An 18,794-nucleotide genomic window follows, 5' to 3' on the forward strand; every position below is an offset into this window, starting at 1 on the left:
TAGTTATCAGACAGATCTTGCCTAATGCATGATTTACAACCAGAGTAACCTACTGGAAATACATTAATCACGAGCGTGGGAAGAGGATTATCAGTTAATCTCCCCCCTGGTGGCTGTTTGCCTGCAACCTGGTGGCATAGATTAACTTCATACAGGTTATTTTCAACTCAGCTTTTCTTACAATCACCACAAGAACCAAGACGGCAGGTCAATGCCATGTTTTTATACTAGAGGACTCGGTTCAACACTGCCTGCCCTGGGCAGTCACTTCTCTAAGCTCTACTGCTGCTGACAAACAGGTGCGTTCAAGTTCCTCATAACTGACTTTATATTTGGCACATATAGCCTATATTAATGAGGAGCAACAAATGAGAGAAAAGTAGGTCAGGAACTGTTTTCTTTCAAAATACACAGGACAGTTATGCCTGCCTCTGCATTCACAATTTATTATTAAATTTCATTTCTGCAATACTTTATATGACAGGTACATTTACACTTGTATATAAACATTTATTTATTATGTGACCCTTACACTACTCATGTGAGTACTGCTACAAATATTAGCACTTAATCACTGTTATGAAACAGAACAGGACAGATGCTTGCAGATAAAAGCAATGAGTTTATTAACAAGGGGATGAAGCCAGCAAAAATAATGGAACCCAGCCAGAGGGAGAATCCAAAAGCCAGAGAGAGAAAGCCAGCCCAAAAATCCAAAAAACAGAGAGACAAAACAACAGGGCAAATATATCCTAAGGGCAAGACAAAAGGCAAAAACCCAAAAGGGTCCAAACACAATACAGACAATCAGAATAAACCACACGGTATGTACTTGGAAACATAATGGCAATGCTTCACAAAGCTGAGCAGCAACAGACAGGCATGGATAATAGGAAACATCTAAGATCAACCCTGCTCCCCCGTTTCTGTAGCCAATGAAGATAAAGATAAATTAAATAATAATAAACTCACTGATAGCCTAGTCTTTCACAGTCACTCACCACCGAGGTAGTGCAGGAAAGTGTATGGCCCTGATAAGCTACTTTTAAGAAGAGCCCATCACCAAAGCAGAGGGAATGCATCAGCTTTGGAGAAAATAGTATGCCCCCTCAAATGGACTGAGCGGTAAAACATTCCGCAGCATTGCTGCATTTATAAGGGGGAACAGTGAAACCAGAAGAGACACGAGTGATTATCTGCTTAAATTAAAGGCAGTTGGTCTTGACAGCAATCCATTCAAATTACATGTGGCCAGGAACTGGGTTTCCTGACATTTAAATGTACCTGATTTTGACACCAGGGAAATACACTAAGTAAAGCCTGAAGGAATTTCCTACAAATATACATACAGATGATATTTTAATAAGACCATTCCATGCTCTTTGGCAATGCAGGTGTATTTAGTCTATCTATTGGCATTAGGAAATAAACTACTGTAATCATTGAAAGATTTAAAGTTTTTATCATAATCTGCAATGTGCTACCCCAATAAAATGACTGGATTAGAAAAACAAGGCCGATCCTTGGAGGACCCACCTTGCATCTTGGTGCCAAATAACACAGGACATGTTCAGTGGTCTTGTGCCTCAGCTGACAGAGCCCTACACAATATTAGACAGGTGATTTTAATGCTGTGGCTGTTGCTGCTGTAGCTCAAATGGTTGACCAAGATACTATCAACACTAATGCCAGTTTTGTTTCCTGTGAATCATACACATGGATGAAGTTTTAATCTGATAAAAATGTGTATCAGGTAAAGTGTTCTGTAAATGCTGTAAAAATGATGTGGTACAACATAATATGAATAAAATACATTGAATACAAGATTAATCTCACCCCTTATGGGACAACAAAAACAGTCTGCACATTGTTCATGTCTTTGTTGCTTCCAAGGGGCTTCTAGGGGAGAAAAAAGCAAATCTCAAATGAATGCTAGATGATCCTCAAAATGAGAAGCTCCTGTTATGTTTCAGAATATCTGAAATAAATTACTGGGTGACAGTTTTCCTGTGGGATGAGATAGTCATGGTTGGGGTATTAATTATACTACTTATAGTATTAAATATACTATACTTTTTATTTTCAAGAATCCATGTTTGATTGACCAAGTTTATCACCTTACTGAGGTAAACACATGAGACTATAGAGATGCACTCTAAAAATGCTGGGTTATTATATTAATAAGTTAAGTATGCAGGGGTCATCTTTGTTGTGATATTTTCCCACTCTCATTCACCATCATGTGCCTTACTCATTTTTTGGGTGATTTGTATGAACCAAACAGTAGGGATGGGTAGATTAATACTGAAGTATGAATACTTCATATCCTGACTTTTTTTCTTTCTTAAAATTATGACATAAAATCACTATATTTAACAAATATAGCTCTTGTATGTTTATCAGATCAAACGTGTACCCTGTCTGCTAATGATTTTTTGGGGAAAATGAGAAATAAAGCCTTAAATAATAGTTCAAGATACTAATACCTGTGTGTGTGTGTGTGTGTGTGTGTGTGTGTGTGTGTGTGTGTGTGTGTGAGAGAGAGAGAGAGTGAGAAAATGAATGAAGAATACTAGTATCGCCAGTCCCTTCCAATTTGAGGGGTATTTTTTAAGGCAGCATTTCAAGCCAGGTTTTCATTTACCGCAGCTATACTGCGCCTCAATATAACGGACAAATTACGTTAGAGGACTGGCTATATAAGGATAATTGGCAAAGTTAACCCAAGTAGCTAGGTACTTGGAACTGTCGGACGTTTAAGGTGAGCAATTTGTTGTATGTAATATGAGCTATCTAAGTTTAAAATAACATCAATTTAGCGCGTTATTTAACTCAAAACATTTTACGTAAAACATCAGGTTTCTCTGTAACTCACTAGGTAGGATAGTTAGGTTAGCTAGGCTAACTAGGGTTATCTAAACTTGGGTAGTTTAACCCGCCCGAGCTAGTTATGTTAACCTTAGGTTAGCTAGTTGGCATTAGTTAGCTAACTATCCCTCTTGCTGACTAGCTTCTACGAATTACAAATGTAGATAAGAAGATGCCTACTTGTATTCCCCATATTCAATAGCTAAATATCAAATTAATTTAATCACATTAGATTAGCTAGCAAGTCTCACTAGTTTATATTGGAATGAGGGCGTCATATAACTTTGCTAACGCTAGGTTAGTTAGCTAGCAGTTAATCTAACAGTAGCAAATCCACAATAGTTTAATTAGCTAAAGTGAAATAATCACAAAACGTTGTTGTTGTTGTTTTAATAAGCAGCACAACACTTGGAGGAATGTGCTCTGCCATCAGTTATATAAATGTCAAAGGACAAGTATACGTGTTGGATTAATGTAATTTTTTTTAAAAGTAATACACAAACTATGAGCTGTTGGTTGTGATGAATTAAGTAAAATTCCCTCTAAGAGTACATGCATTGGGCCACGCACCAGACCCGCTCAGAAGGGATAATCTGATATGTCCAGTAACAACGCACGCCAGTAGTTTATACCCACGTTTTGCATTCCGCTCCATTTGTTACCACGTAAGCCAACTTCTCGGATATAACGACTAAACGTCTGGTTAATCATGAATTGCCACTGGATTTGGAATATTGGCCTCTAATATTTAGCACATGTATTGTTGTTGCTGCTGCTCATATCTTCATTTAAGTTTTCTTCGTTTAATCTTTTGTACCGCAGGCCCTGCATGCCCTTGCAGCCAAAGCGTTTTCCTTAAGAGCAACTTCCTTAAAACCACCCACCCATTGTGCAAACACAATACTCTTAAAATATTTTCCATTCTTTATATTCAAGGAACTAAGTTAGGGACAGAGATCATCATCAACCATGATTTCAGTTTGGTACCTTTTTAATTTTTGCAGAAAGTGGAATTTTACAAATCTTTGGTGTTCTGTGTAAAACATGGTTCCAAATTTATTCTAATATTAAGATTTGTTAATAAAATGTGCTTTTTAATATATAAAATGCACAAAACATGCATGATTATTCTGTAAACTTTCAAAAAGGAGATTTAAAGGGGTTTTGTACCTGTGCAAAGGGAAAATATCTGAAAAGGGAAACTGATGCTTACTGAGATCTGAGTGACTCCCAACTCTTGTTGCTCTCCTTCCTTGCATAAAATTGCATATGCTAACAGGGTAATGACAAATGTTCCAGCTGTTCTGATGATACTTAGTATAACAAAATTACTTTCTGTGTAGCAAAATGTAACGTTAGCCTTGCAGTCTGCATTGGTAGATCAAGCCAAAAAAACCCCAAACCTTTATGTAATTTGTTTGTGTTATCTCATTTGAGTCAAATGTAGATTAAATAGCCAGTCAGAAAGCTCCCTTACTGCTGATGCTGATTCAAAATGCATAATTGGCCAATACTTTGCTGACAAGGACCAACTAGAGTCAGCATTGCAGACCACACTTCACTGAGTCAGTGACATCATCCAACAACCTGTCGCTGTCCAATGGCTGATAGTTAGGGACATACTTACCTATCTTAACATTGACATCAGAAAGTGGGGGCTGGCAACAGCATAGAGTAATCCATAACAATTAAAAAAACACAAACAGAATTGAAAAACCAGGAAGAACGTGAGAGATCAGGAGGCTTAAACTTGATGACTTCAGAAATCACAAAATGATATGATGTTGACAATGCTTCAAGAAAAATGCAGACAAATCGAGAGTTAAAGAAGATACAGTTAAGGAACATTAGTGATGGACAGAACAGAGCATGAGACAGGGCAGGGATATGAACAAAAGCACATGGCACAGATGCCATGGGAACCACAATGCCAGATAGGGGAACCATGACAATAAGTTTCAGTACAAATGTTATTTTTGAGGTACATTGTTATAATGATATGAGACAATTAACAATAAGGAAAAATTTAATATGAGCAAACCTGTCTTTGAATGTCTGGTTAATGTCTAGAAGAGGTGGTGCAGTGCCAAATTCCCATATGTCTGTTTGTTTTGGTAACACGCAGTAGTTCTATGGATGATAACTAGTATATATGAGGGTGGTTACTCAGTAAAACATGCTAAGTATGTTTTTTTGTTGTTGTTTTTTTTGTGTATGCGCCAATATAATTGACAATCCTATATCATCACAGTTCAGAGTGGTCTGTAGTGCTATCAGATTCCTTAAATATCAAGGGTGACTGAGGTATATCTTGCCAATGCAAATATCCAACATTTGTTTTCCAAGCATTATGGATAATTCAGATGTTGACAGACATCTGGGAATTCTGGCTTAGGAACAGTTTCATGATATCAAATGGTATAATGTAGCTTTTTAAATTTGTATTTTTTATTTTTGTTCACCACATGACCCTTTTGACTGGTTCCAAGAGACACCATCTCAGGATTAAGTGAGTTAAAGCACTTTTTTTGTGGGGGGTCCCATAATTTAGAATGCATCTTGTGTATATCACTAGTGTAGTTCTGAGCGGTGCATTAGGGGGTTAATGGTATCTGTTTCAGAATATTGAACAATTCTGTCATTGTATTCAGCAAAATATTATTGACAGTCAAGTTAAAACATATTCCACATCGTTTCCCACTCAAATATTCTACATTTTGTTGTTTAACTGTCCCTACTATTGGTGCAAAGAGGCATGTCACAAAAATGATGGTGTCATTATCTGTTAGCACAGTAAATCTACATTTTGGTTCCTTGAACAATTACTCAAGGGTCAAAGCGAAATACCTCTCTTTGACCAAGTAAATAACTTTTAACAATTTAAAAAATACACAAAAGTATTTAAAATATAAATAATATGCAAAATACCATCTGACTCATTCATATATTACATTTCAAAATTAAATATTGAAGCATAGAACAGTATTTACTGATTTATAATTTTAATATGAATAATATTGTATAATAATTTAAGTTGACAAAGGGAGGGAAATGATGCATTTGCAGGCCTCCAGCCTGGATAAGGGCAGTAATAAATGCACATGAAATCACATTCTAGGCCATGATTAGAAAATTAGAAATTAGAAAACCTTGTGTTGGTTAGTGTTTACTGTGCAGTCTAAATTGCATTCACTTGTTATGAATCATAGTTAGACCAACTTGAACATTTTACTGTCCACCTACTCTTTATGCCAAAGCAAACAGTCATTTCCGGGCTGAGAAGAATTGGACAGCATTTTACTCAGCAACAAAATGAGTCAAATCCTGTTTGAACATTTTGTCAGAAATATTTATTCATGTCCTATTCAGTGTTTTATATAATGGAAAATGGTCTGGTCCCTACAGTCACTCTCTATTTTACCAATAGAAGCCAAAATGTATCACATAATACCTTGTATTATACTTACAAAAACCATATATTTCTCATGTACCATATACATTCTAGCAACTTTTAACTATTTCTGTCATGTACACACAATTCAACAGCACCAACTTTCAGAATATTGTCGGTCTAAATATCAGTGCATGTCTCTTCAGGCTTTAATAGTCTATTACTACAACAGATGCATCTACCTTTACTTATAAGGTTGGCTTTAAGTTTGCCAAGTTTGTTTAAGACTTTAGAGAACCTTTTTTCTGCAGCACTTTTTCTGTAAATGCCAACTGTGGAACCCACGATCAGTGTCTTTCATTCTTTTGTAGTCTGCTTTTGTCCTCTAAAAAGCTTTTATACGTCCGTGCCTGCGTCTAGCCTATCATTCGTTAATATTTCCTGGATTGCAAATGCAGGGTATTGAGTGTTACGTAAGACATTTGAATGGATAAACAACCTAAACTCAAGCAGAAACCAACAACAACAACAACAACAACAACAACAAAAACGTCGGTTAAATTGGATTAAATGTTTGTACTTGGAGCTAGAACACGTCTCAGTTTATTTTTTGACGTGTTTTTTTTTAAGTTTACATTAGAACATGGTGTTCGCTATAGATTTTAAATACGCACGCTTTAGTTCTAAAAGCGTTACACGCGTTTGACGTATACGGGCAGGGGAGGGTGGGAAGAAGGAAGGTAAAAGTTTTAGGAGGAGAAGGACAGCAGGGTTGTTGTTTGTGTAGCTAAATGTAATCAGGGTAGTTGAGAAGTTGGCATAAGCTGACATTTAAGGAAGCGGTCCACCGAGAACTCCTGTACGCGTTTCGCGTTCTCATGAACTTGTTACCCCAACTACACAAACGCAAGCCATCAAGAGAACCTAATCGCCGTGTCCTGGTAAGACTAACTGCATCAACACCAAAAAGGGAAATCGAAGGTTGACTCTCACCTTCGAATAACTGCGCGACAGTTGTACGTGAGTGGTTTCGCATGTTGTTGCATAAAAGCCCGTATGGGTACCAACCAAGTTGTTCTTGTGTAGCTCTAACGGAATTTGCGTTTCACTTAGGAAATGTTAAGATATGAATGTTGTGTTTATTCAATCTTCACTTTAGTCAAGCGATCATTTATACCAGAAACACTTGAACCAAAACCACTTATACTGAAAATACAGATATTTAGATAGATGGTTTAAATATTCCTTACACATGATTTATTGTAGGCTACTTCTTATTTTTGTAGCTCACAGTACTGACTTGCAGCAATATTTAATCAAAAGCTGAAAAATGAAGAGTGTAGATCTTGACAATGTAATGAAGGTTGTGGCCCCAAACTGCCTTTACTTGCCTGAATTGGCTTTGCACATGCAGTTTCAGAATCCATATAAGTATATGTTACTTTGGAGGTTTTGTTGTTGAGATACCTGACAAGAGTAACTAGAGATTAGCTGTCAGGCATTCTTGCAATGACGGACAGCTTTGAATAATAGTTTGGTAAATCCTTCAGTTAAATGTACTTATTAAATTTGATAAGATTACATTGTTTTGTGTCAAGCAAACAGCTCTAGTTACACTATAGGCTTATCCTTTTTCCACAGTCCACAAATACTTTTTAACGAATACATTCATTTTGCCATTTCTTTTGACTGTGCAACTGCCTCTTAACATCTTGGATAAATTAACACAATTCAGGAAAGTAAGGCACTAAAATGTATTGCATTCATGAATTAGATTGTCAGATTAAGGTTTTGGAATGTCTTTCACAGGAAGTACCTTCTCCAGAACCAGCCTGAGCTCAGTTAAACCAGTGACCTTCCATAGAGAGTAATACTGAAACACTTTGGTGTAATTTTTTCCAGATGAGGAATCTGCCTTTCACACAAGTAAACAATGTTCTAAAGAAAATAGTGCTTGTTTTTGTATCTGCTGGTTGGTGAGACTTCCCATTCAAATCTAGATGCAAAATTGTGGCACATTTACATAATTTGCAAGGACCTTTTGGATTCCTTTTTTTAATAATTATTATTATTATTATTTTTTACACATTTTTTTAAACCGGAGAGAGACACGGGCTTTATAATCTACAGCCTATATGTCTGTGCCCCCAGGTTTCAATTGAGAGCTTATGTTTAGTTCATCAGTACTGGGTTTCGTATATGTTTTAGTAGATACTTTATCAGTTGTGGGTTAAATTGGTGAACAATTAATTCTTGTCACATTCACATAAATGCAGGATTATAATCATGATTAGAATAGGAATTTAAATATGTTTCTAATAAAGATGATGGGTCCCATACCCTGTACTGGTTTATAGGTGTCACGCACCCAGTCAGTCACATCTCCATCATGACACACCACAAATTACCTTCCCATTTCCAGTCACCAGAATTATAATCTCTAATCACTCATACCTGCTGCTCATTCACTCACCTTCATTTAATCGCAAAGGACCCTGCCTTCAGTGCTTTATATTACTTTCCTTCAAAGACTAAAGCCTCGCCATGCCTAACAAACCTTTCCAGCCATGCTGATAGAGGCCTGTGTTTGTGTTTCTTCCGTTTTGTTACTTTGTCTGGTTTACTTCAATAAACCATTCTCCTGCCTTCACTTGTGCCTCCCTCCTCTGCCTCAACCAGAATTTTATAGTAGGCTTGTTACATTTTCCTTATTTGCAGCATTATGCAGCCAGTAGGAGAGAAAGAACATATGAAACATTCTCCATCTCTCCTACTGCACCAAGATGGAACACACTGAAGATTTAGGTTGCAAATGGACCGCAGTGTAATTGAAGTGCAATTATATTCCCAAACATACTTTTCATGAGAGCGGTTAATTCTAGTGCAGCCTACATGCAAAAGGAGAATGTGTTTGTTTGGTTTATCTTTTGGTTCAGCTCTCTAAGGCCCTTTTAAAAAGTCACGCATGTCTTGTGTCGTATAAATCTACATGGGCATTACTAAAAATGCAAATGCCCTGAGTAAATAGCCTATGCTGATTTTCAGAAAGTAAGATAGCTGTTGTCTTTTAGGTTATGGATCCTTTTAGATTATCCCCCCCCCCCATAATGTTGCTTTTTACTATTTGCAAATTATTTTTGTAAGATGCTATGAATGGGTGCCTGTGAAAAGCTAAATTTAATGTCACACCTTCCACACAGACCCAGCCCATCACAGAATACATTACCTAAAAACCTCCTGTTAATTCCCAGTCCCCTGATTTAGTTTCACCCGAGTCTTGTTTTCTCCCTTGTTTCCATATATAAACTGTTCTGTTAGTCTGTGCAAAGTCTCGTTTGCCTAGCCAGATATTTCTGAGCAGTTGTCTTTTTGTTTGTTTCCTTTCTGGTTTTTTGACTTGTGCCTTCTCTCCTGGTTTTTGCTCTCTTACCCAATTCCATATTGGCTCTTTATATTCATCACCTGCTACCTGGATTTTGACACCTGCCTGTTTTGTAACAACATCTTTGGATTACCCCTGTGATATTAAACTACGTTTGTTTTCCTGCAGTAGATTCCGTCTCTATTCTCTAAACCATGATATTTAAGTAGCATAATTGATGTAAATTAATGTCAGAAACAGGATTCATTTAGAAATTTACAAATTTAACAGAAATGAAGTCCTTGGCTCAGTTGATGCACAGAAACATACTGTGAGTAACATTTTACCATGTCCTTGTGCCCTTAGGAAAGAAATTTCAGTTCTGCATCATGGCTTCAGATGGTAAGGGCAATAACATTTTTCTTCAGCAAATATTTAACACCTCCCTCTATGGTGCCAGCAAGTATTCTGGCCACAGTGAAAGGTATAGTTCACAAGAACACATTGAATTATATTTTACTGTTGTTCTAAGAAAAGTGGTGAAGTAATTTGAGGTTTAATATAAAGCCATATATTTTGTGTTGATGGAGGCATTTTTGTCATGTGCTGGTAGTTTTTATTTCTTGAGCTTGGTGCTTAGACTTTGAAACTAAGCTGAATTAATTTTTATCCACATCAGTCAAATAAAGACCACTGTAGACTTGTGTATGAAAGGTGACACAATTATGCCTACACAAAGCATTAATAGTACTTTGCCAATGCATAATAATTTGGGCCTATTTTTTGTGAACCATTTTTAACTTTTATTTCAATGTGCTTTATCTAGCGTCTAGTGCCATTGATCTCCAGCCAAGGAAAAATGATGCCTTTCCCAATCCTAATGTTCAAGTGCCAGTCCCACCAGGTAGGTTTTACATCTTTACATCTCCACGTTTTGGATATATTTGGGTAGTCGACCGCTCTCAACTGAGATGTAATGGTAACATAAAAACTCTGTGCCTAATGTCCTTGCACTCCAGCTAGCCTATTGCCATAACCAAACTATGTCAGTGTCATTGCTGAGGCGAGAATGGTGTGTTAGTGACAGTCTACAAGCATCTGACAGTGACCAGTGATGAATGGTGTAGAAGACGGCAAAAAACTTCATGGTAGTAGTTGGCGCAAAGTCTGTAATTGCATGCTTATTAAAAAGGGGCCAGTGAATGAAGAGTGTTTCTTCTAAAGCAGCTGATGGATGTATATACCCATGTATATGTCTCTATCTCAGGATATGTGCCGCAGCAGACACCTGCCATGATGCCCATACCTCAGAGACCCCTCGGCTGCCCTCCAGGACTGGAGTACTTGACCCAGGTGAGTTTTATCTGCTAAATATCACTTATCCGTCTTACAAGCTAGACTTGTCTAGCGGTGTAAAGCCTCTGTTGTGCTGTGTTTGTTTGTTTTGTTTTTTTTTAACTAGTTAGAGGTAATTTACTTTGAGTTGAAGGGCCTTTTGACTTACATCCTCAAAGTACAGTGGCAGAATGTTCTTTTGGCATGATGTTTAGCGGAAGGTCAGTTCTGAAGCAGTACTACAAGAAAACGAAGAAATGGATCAAGTTGAGAGGGTTCCAGAGGGTTAGAAATAATAATGGTATTCCACTGACAAACTTGCAAGGATTTGGTACCTACTAACTGCAGCAAATGAAATTTCTGAAATTTGGTCTAAAACACTAATTATTTTTGCCACATGCAGAGAATGGTCTGCTGACCAGCTAGCTGGTCTGATAAACAAAAGCTTTCCCTTGGACAAACGGCAACACCCCCATGTCATAAAGTTCATACACACTCCAGTGATTAACATTGCAGGCAGCTAAAGAGAGTGGCCTCTTCAGACTCATGAAGCTAACAGCTGCTTAGTGTGCAGTATGCTTCAGACTCTGGGGTTGGACAAGAGGGTTGGTTTGTATCTGAGACTAGCTCAGTCATTTTATGTGCTTTTGCCAGGCTAGTATGGAAAATATTCCCCCGAGATGCTATCAGTGCTGACTAAGCAAGTGTCAGCAATGTACGGGTTTATGCAAAGTTAATGCTCCTTTTCCTGCATTGCCCAAGACTGTTAGCTTGTAGAACCCTTGTAAGCTTCAAGAACAGTTTTAATGCAAATGTCACATAATCTGGTTAAAAAAAGCATATGTGTGCGTAAAATAAAGTGTGCATACATGTGCCGATGTGGAGTTCCACAGTCTTTAACCTCTCCTGCTCTTTGTGTGGCTAGATTGACCAGCTTCTCATTCATCAAAAAATCGAACTGGCTGAAGGTGAGTAGTTTTAGATCAGCACTGACCTTTTTGGCATTTGTTACAGGCCGACATGCGATGACGCATGGTGAAGGGTGCCGACATACGCATTGTATTTACTTGCACAGTAGTCAACAGACATGCTTTGTCTTCAGTGAGGGAACACTAAATGGAAAAAGAAAAGGTCTACAACAACAACAAAATACCAAAAACTAAAGAAAAGATCTAAACAAAACGAAACTAACCCTTAGACAATAAAGTATTTAATCAATAACTAATAACCTATTGATATGGGGCTACTTGTCTAAGATTTACATTTAACAGCAATTTCAGAGAGAGGGAAAAGACAGGAAGGGGGGACAACCTTACATAACAGCACCTGCTGGATACACTTAGAAGGCTACAAGTCCTCATCTATGGTAGTAAACAGCATAGAAGAGGCTCAGCAAAATGGAGAGAGCTCCTAGGAGATAGGTCTCCAGGCGAAGGGAGACCCTCCAACAGAACCTAAGACCATCTCTTACAAGGGAAGGTTCTGCCCCTTCCTCCTCCAGGCAATCAACGTCTTCAGTTTCTCCAACTGTGGACTAAAGAACCCATGGGTGCCTAAGCAATGCTGCACATAACATTCACTAAAAGTTTGGATTTGCCCAAGTGTTTAAACACGTAGCTATACCAAGCAGTGAATACACACCTTTTTTTAATGGACTTGCTCAAAACGCATTTCTGCAACAGGTTATTCTATTGTGCTGTCGCAGTTATTTTAGGTTGGGAGACCTGTAATAAGTATTTGGTAAAGAACACGCTTGGGCAGCAGGTGTTCTTTGTGGCGGAAGAGAACGACTGCTGCAACAGGCAGTTCTGTGGCTCCTTGCGTTCCTTCATCCTTCACGTCCAGGATAACATGGGTCAGGAGGTGATCACCCTGACACGGCCTTTAAGATGCGGTGGCTTCTGCTGCCCCTGCTGCATGCAAGAGGTACTGCGTGCCTGTGTGTGAGTTTGGGTGAGAGGGTCAAAGGAGACACGTGCGCTCACACACACATATACACACACACACACACACACACACAAAGTGATTCAGAACATGCATTTGTTTTTCTGCAAATGATTCCCAGTTCTGTCAAATGCTTCTAAAATGAATTATAATGATTTCTTGTTTTCTGCAAACACTGAGTCAAGCTTTCAAACCACTGCTGAGTAGTATTAACAAGCAGGGTGAGAGCTGTACTGGCACTTGGTTTATGTGACTGAAAAGTTCTCTCTCCATGTGTAGCTTGAGGTCCAGGCTCCATCAGGCACCCCCATTGGGTATGTGGTTCAGAACTGGCATCCTTACTTGCCCAAATTTACCATTCAGAATGAGAGGCGAGAGGCAGTTTTGAAGCTTGTGGGACCATGCTGTTCCTGTAAATGCTGCTCGGACGTGAACTTTGAGGTACTGTCCACAGAAGAACGATTCTATCACTTCAGTCATGTTGTAGTACTGCCATTCATATTTTCCTGTCTCCGAAGTAATTTAAGAGTAATTAAACTAGAAGAATCTCTGCACATTGGAAATAAAGGTAGCCTATTGCACTTAACCAGGCATTCTTTTATACTTGCAGTATTTCAAAAGCAGAATGTACTGCACTTGCAATTATGTACAATGATGTCAGACATGACCTAGACCTGTAGATTTCAAAACAACAGTCTTTCACAATAAAAATGGAAACGATTGCTGGTGAATGTAAATGGGTAAACTGTATTTATAGTCTGTTAAGCATAAGCATTCTTCAAACACTACTCTGACACATTGCCGTTGCCGTTCACTGGCTTGCTCTGAACGGTGCCTCTTGCTTTGCTCCTTCCTAGATCCTGTCCATGGACGAATCCATAAATTTGGGCAGGATCAGTAAACAGTGGACAGGCTTCTTGCGGGAGGCTTTTACTGACGCAGACAACTTTGGAATTAAGTTTCCCATGGACCTGGATGTGAAGATCAAAGCTGTTCTTCTTGGAGCCTGTTTCCTCATTGTAAGCTACAGCCTCAATGCCAGGTTTTGTCAAATGTTACTTTAGGTCAGGTTTTGCCACTGTCACACTTCTACCCAACCTAACCCCCAGCTCTATTTTTTAAGGACTTCATGTATTTTGAAAATAATCAAAAGAATAACTGAGAAGATTGTTCCCTCCTGGGTAAGTAGTCCTGGCAATATTTAATTTATTGTGACCTGTTTTCATTTTTATATCCTGCCTGATTTCATCCACGTTGGTGACTTTTACAGGTCTGTTGTTCCAAGGGAAACTGAAGCTTCAGGTCTTTGCTGGACCTTTTCTTGCACTTTGATACCCATTATGGATAGCAATAAAATGCCATAACAGAGCAGAAAGAGGACTGAAATATATCATTTATATATTTTTTTAAATACCCTAAATAAACATTTACTTCTGGGTCTTCCTAACTACATATTTTTATATTTTCTGTTTTTTAAAAATATATTTTGTTTTTCTCATTCACAGAAAGTGGAAACAGCCAAGTTAACCTATGCACACTAAAGCACACTGAAGACTATGGCATATTTTGTGTTTTTACTGCTAAAAGGCATTATGTAGTAGCACTATATATATTACAGACTATCTATGAGCTTGTTAACTCCATTGTCTACTTAAGTTACTTCCATAGTTAGCAGTGTATTTCTGACTGCTAACTGCTGTCCCTCAAACCCTAATTTTCCAACATGGATGCCCTTTTACTCGAATATAAATACAAATGGTTTTGCTTTCTTAAAATACAAATACACATATTGGACTCTCTGCACATCCCTATTCCACACACACAGTGGTGAAAACTATTACTTGTAGACTACAAATGAGTGGAATGTCTGGCATGGTGCAATATATAAACCCTGAGTAGCTGTGTGAGGTAGGATGGTACCCCCACAGGTCCTGCTGTGAATGCTCCAGGTGGCAAAGCCACTTGCAGCTGTGAATGCCCCGGATGGAGAAGGTACCAGTGGGGCGTCAGCCTGCCCATTGTGTTTGATCAATAATGGACGGCTCCTCTGCTCCTGGAGGCACTGAGAGAGACAGCCAGCCTCAAACGAAAGTCCTGTTTGATGCTTTACCCTGACAACTCTGATGCAGACATGGGAAGGTGGAGCTTCGCCGAGGCTAGCATGAGCCATGTGGACGTGTTCTACAACTTTCCAATGTTTACCATTACAGCTGACCACTCCCCAAGCGCCGCCTTAACGGCCCATGGCTCCACACTTCCATTACAGCTGACAATACTTGTGTATTTTTTACTCAGAAGTAACAGATTTAACTCAAACCACGTTACTTAAGCCATATTGCCATCATGGTAATACTGCAAAGACAAATTCTGGGTCTAGGTTTATTGACCATATGGTGAATTATACACCCTTTACATGTTAGTTAACCAACACTCGGGGATGGGAGTAGGTGATGCAGCATAGCTGATTCATAGGTTATTGAGCCTACTGGGTTTTAGTAAAAGTTTAATAAAGGTTTTGCACTTTGGTTTACTTGCTTTGGTACAGCTTTATCTGATGTAGATCCCAGAACTAACTTGATAACCCATAGCACCTATAAATAACTGAAGCTAGCATCAGAGGTGAGTGAGTTAAAGTTAACACATTTGGTTTAAAGATATTGTACATGTCTAGCTGCTGCTAGTGGTGATACTGTTTGAAGTTTTCATGTTTGTGTAGGATACCAAAGCTTGTTTTGTGAGTTGGCGTGATTATGAATAATTAATCAATCAACAGACACACAAAGTTCACAAATATTAGAGTGGATATGTGTGAGTGCCTGCAGGGAAAAAGGTAAAATTACTATCTTGGTGTTCAAAATGGTTCTTATTAATAAGAAGAAAAAGTGGAAGAAGATCAACAAAACTTTATTTTGGTGTAAATGAATACCATTTAAAAAAAAAGCTCTTAAAATTCTTTAAAAAAGCACATTCAAGAATCCAGTGTGTGGTATGATAAAAGCACCCAATGCATGGAGGTTTGTATGCGGTATATCTAGCAAATTAGAAGATGCAGATGTAAGAGATTTATCGCTTAGCTTGATGAGTGAGAAAATTACACAGATGCACTGATGCAGCAATCATACATTTGAGCACACCAATTTTCAATCAGGGCAGGTCAAACACTTGACTTAGTTTAACACCTGCATTCAATTACTCTGTTATTCTAGGGGTTCACATATCCAATATGCTTTCACTGCTTAAATAATTTATTCAGTAACAACACTAAAATGTGTGCTATTGCTGTAATAAACTAATGAAAAATAAAAATCCATTTAGATACATTCAGGTAATTCCAAAAGGGTTCACAAACTTTATCACTACAAATTCATGTATCAACTTCAAAGCATTGACTACACAAAAGAAGACTTGAATTTCACTGTGTAATTTGATATGACATGCAGACTGCAAAGTAAGTTTTGCCTTAAGAAGGCATTCTACCTTTGACTGGAAATGAGCATAAAAGCCATTTTAATAGGACTACAGCTGCTTGTGTGACAACACCATCCTCTTCTGCGATCGCTGGTGTCAGCATGACATAAAAGCAATTAATCTCCTTTAGAATCACACTCGCACCCGCACATAAAGAGACAAGTCTAAATTAGACCCCGCTACAGATCTGAACGATAATAATGTGGAATGTCAACAGAGGAACAACCGTTAAGGAGTGAGAGCAAACAGGTCATGGGCTATCTGACAGGTGTATAAACTTGAGCTGTAGAGGTACCCAGATAAATTGGTAGGATAAAAACAATTATTTCGTTAAAATAATTATTTAATATTGTAATAAAACTGAACCGCATCTGCTGTTCAGTGTAGCCAAAGGTTGGTGTGAAGGTCGAACTGAAGATTGTCACATGTTGACATCAAAAAACATTCTTCACTTGAAGAGTGTATGTGTATTCCGAAGTATTAAACAAATTGATAAAAGTGATAACCCAGTAAATAAAAGGAAGGTCATGAAAATGTGGTCACACGATTGATCAGCATTCCCCTTTGTAACACGGTATAAATTAAGTTGCCTGAGGGGTTTTGTCCAGCAGGCGGTGCCGGTGAGCAACCTTTTCTCAGCAAAATATGAGAGGAAATCGAATGTAGGTGTTTAGCGATGAGACTCTGTACACACATAAGCAGTTTTGAGGGCCATTCTTTTGTTTTTGTTTAGCCCACCCAGGAAAACTGTCACCGGTAACTTCTAAGTTGACCTATTATGCAAACAATACTTCATGTAATGTAGCTTCCGCTAGCATCATCACATATTCATAAGATAAAGAGAATTAGTCTTAAATTATTATGATCCATGGGACTTAGGCTCTCATATCTGTATTGCTTTGATCCGGTGCTCAGAATCACTGTGTTAGTTTTAAAAGTCACGAGGCTGTGTCAGATTCCCTGATTGACAGGTCAATATAAGATTAATGTGCTTGTGTGGGGATGCTGGACTTTTGCCGGTGTTCTGACGATTTGTCCTACCTTGTAGAACTGTGCTTCTGTAGCCCACAGAGCAGATGTAGTAAGTATAGCTGGCTCACGCAGCTATATGATACACACACCAAATATAGTAACCGCTTTACTGCAAATACAACAAAGCGTTATACATATCTAAGTAAAAAATAAAAAAAAGGTAAAAAAATAAAAAAAATAAAAAAATTATACATTCAAAAAGATTCGTCTAAAACTAAGCAGAAACACCAGTTACCTAGCGTAATGGTGATATACACGTGTGCATTCAACCTCGGTAGTACCGCTCGATAGGACAAATCGACAGATCTCCTTAGCTGTTGCGAGAGCTGGAGAGTAAAACAGGAGACAAAAGCAGATCTCTTTATGCTTCCTCGCCCAGCTGCATGAACGACACCTCAGCGGCAGGCCGACAATCAAGGCCGGGTTAAAAAAAAAGCGGTCGCAATATGAGCGAGAGAAGCGTGGTGTCGCAATACGAACACGCAAATTGGGCAGCTCAGGGGTGTAACTTTCAGCTGCTGCAATAAATGCTGATTTAGGGAGGACAAACTGATCGGTTTGCCATCCGGATAAAGACGCTGTTCTCAGCACGGTGCTCTGTTTGGAGCTCATATTACAGACCTGATTTCTGCTCTGTTTACCCCAGCGGTTTTATTTACTCAGCCTCCCCGCAAACCGCTCCCAGTTTTCCACAGCCGTCGCCAGATTAGTTTAGTTTCTCCTCTTTTCCGCGAGCACCGACCTCTTCCGCCATGCTGGTGGAGGAGAAAGATGCAGTCCCCCGCCTTTTACTTTCCTGTGCCGCTGAACATCGTATGCTTGCTTGTCTGCGGCACGGATGTGAGTTACATCAAATATGTAGCGGCATTCAAGTGAGGCCTGCTCTGGCAAGCCGAGCGCAGGTCCACACCTCACCCACACGCAGCTGCCAGTCAGAAACGCGGAGCTTGTCAGAAGCCCAGTGCAACGCTCCGCACGCATCATTAGGACAGCTATATGGAACGAGAGAAGACTGACAGGATTTGCTCGCCGTGTAAGCAGTGCAAGGTGATCTCCAATTGTTATTTAACATTATAGTGTAGCAGAGGATATTCTGAAGTACATAAATACGTGACTCTGCAAGCGATGCACATCAAGACAGAATAGCACAGTTTAGTTTGTAAATAATTGGACAGGGATGCAGCTTTTGTTGTTTAGATTCTGTACTCCAGAACAAGTGATTCTGAAGAGTGCAGAACGTTAGCTCGAATTCAGTGGTATTTATGTCTGCACTGAATGAACTATTTAGGAATCACATTCCTTTCTACACACCCAACCCGAAACACAATTAATTGGACAACTGACACCCCGGTTGTTTCTTGAACATATGATCATTACACCAGGTGCAACATTTTA

General features: G+C 38.7%; 1 protein-coding gene across 6 annotated transcripts; it reads left to right on the forward strand.

Moving 5' to 3' along the window:
• Window positions 1–138: 138 nt before the first annotated feature.
• LOC113570108 (phospholipid scramblase 1-like) lies at window positions 139–16,489 on the forward strand. Of its 6 annotated transcripts, none has more exons than XM_081703764.1 (10): window positions 139–299; window positions 9,987–10,022; window positions 10,447–10,524; window positions 10,888–10,973; window positions 11,881–11,923; window positions 12,661–12,881; window positions 13,179–13,340; window positions 13,757–13,918; window positions 14,023–14,080; window positions 14,170–14,349. In XM_081703764.1, the coding sequence occupies exons 2-9, from the start codon at window positions 10,010–10,012 to the stop codon at window positions 14,059–14,061; spliced, it is 804 nt and encodes a 267-aa protein (XP_081559890.1). In that variant the 5' UTR covers window positions 139–299; window positions 9,987–10,009; the 3' UTR covers window positions 14,062–14,080; window positions 14,170–14,349. The 6 variants fall into 6 exon arrangements, with proteins under 6 accessions (XP_081559890.1, XP_026854129.2, XP_081559891.1 ...); XM_026998328.3 differs by lacking the exon at window positions 139–299 and adding an exon at window positions 2,571–2,761; XM_081703765.1 differs by lacking the exon at window positions 139–299 and adding an exon at window positions 5,358–5,377.
• The last annotated feature ends 2,305 nt before the right edge of the window (window positions 16,490–18,794 follow it).

Source organism: Electrophorus electricus, chromosome 20, assembly GCF_041902795.1.
Source record: "Electrophorus electricus isolate QZ-2024a chromosome 20, ASM4190279v1, whole genome shotgun sequence".
In the NCBI taxonomy this organism is placed as follows: Eukaryota; Metazoa; Chordata; class Actinopteri; order Gymnotiformes; family Gymnotidae; genus Electrophorus; species Electrophorus electricus.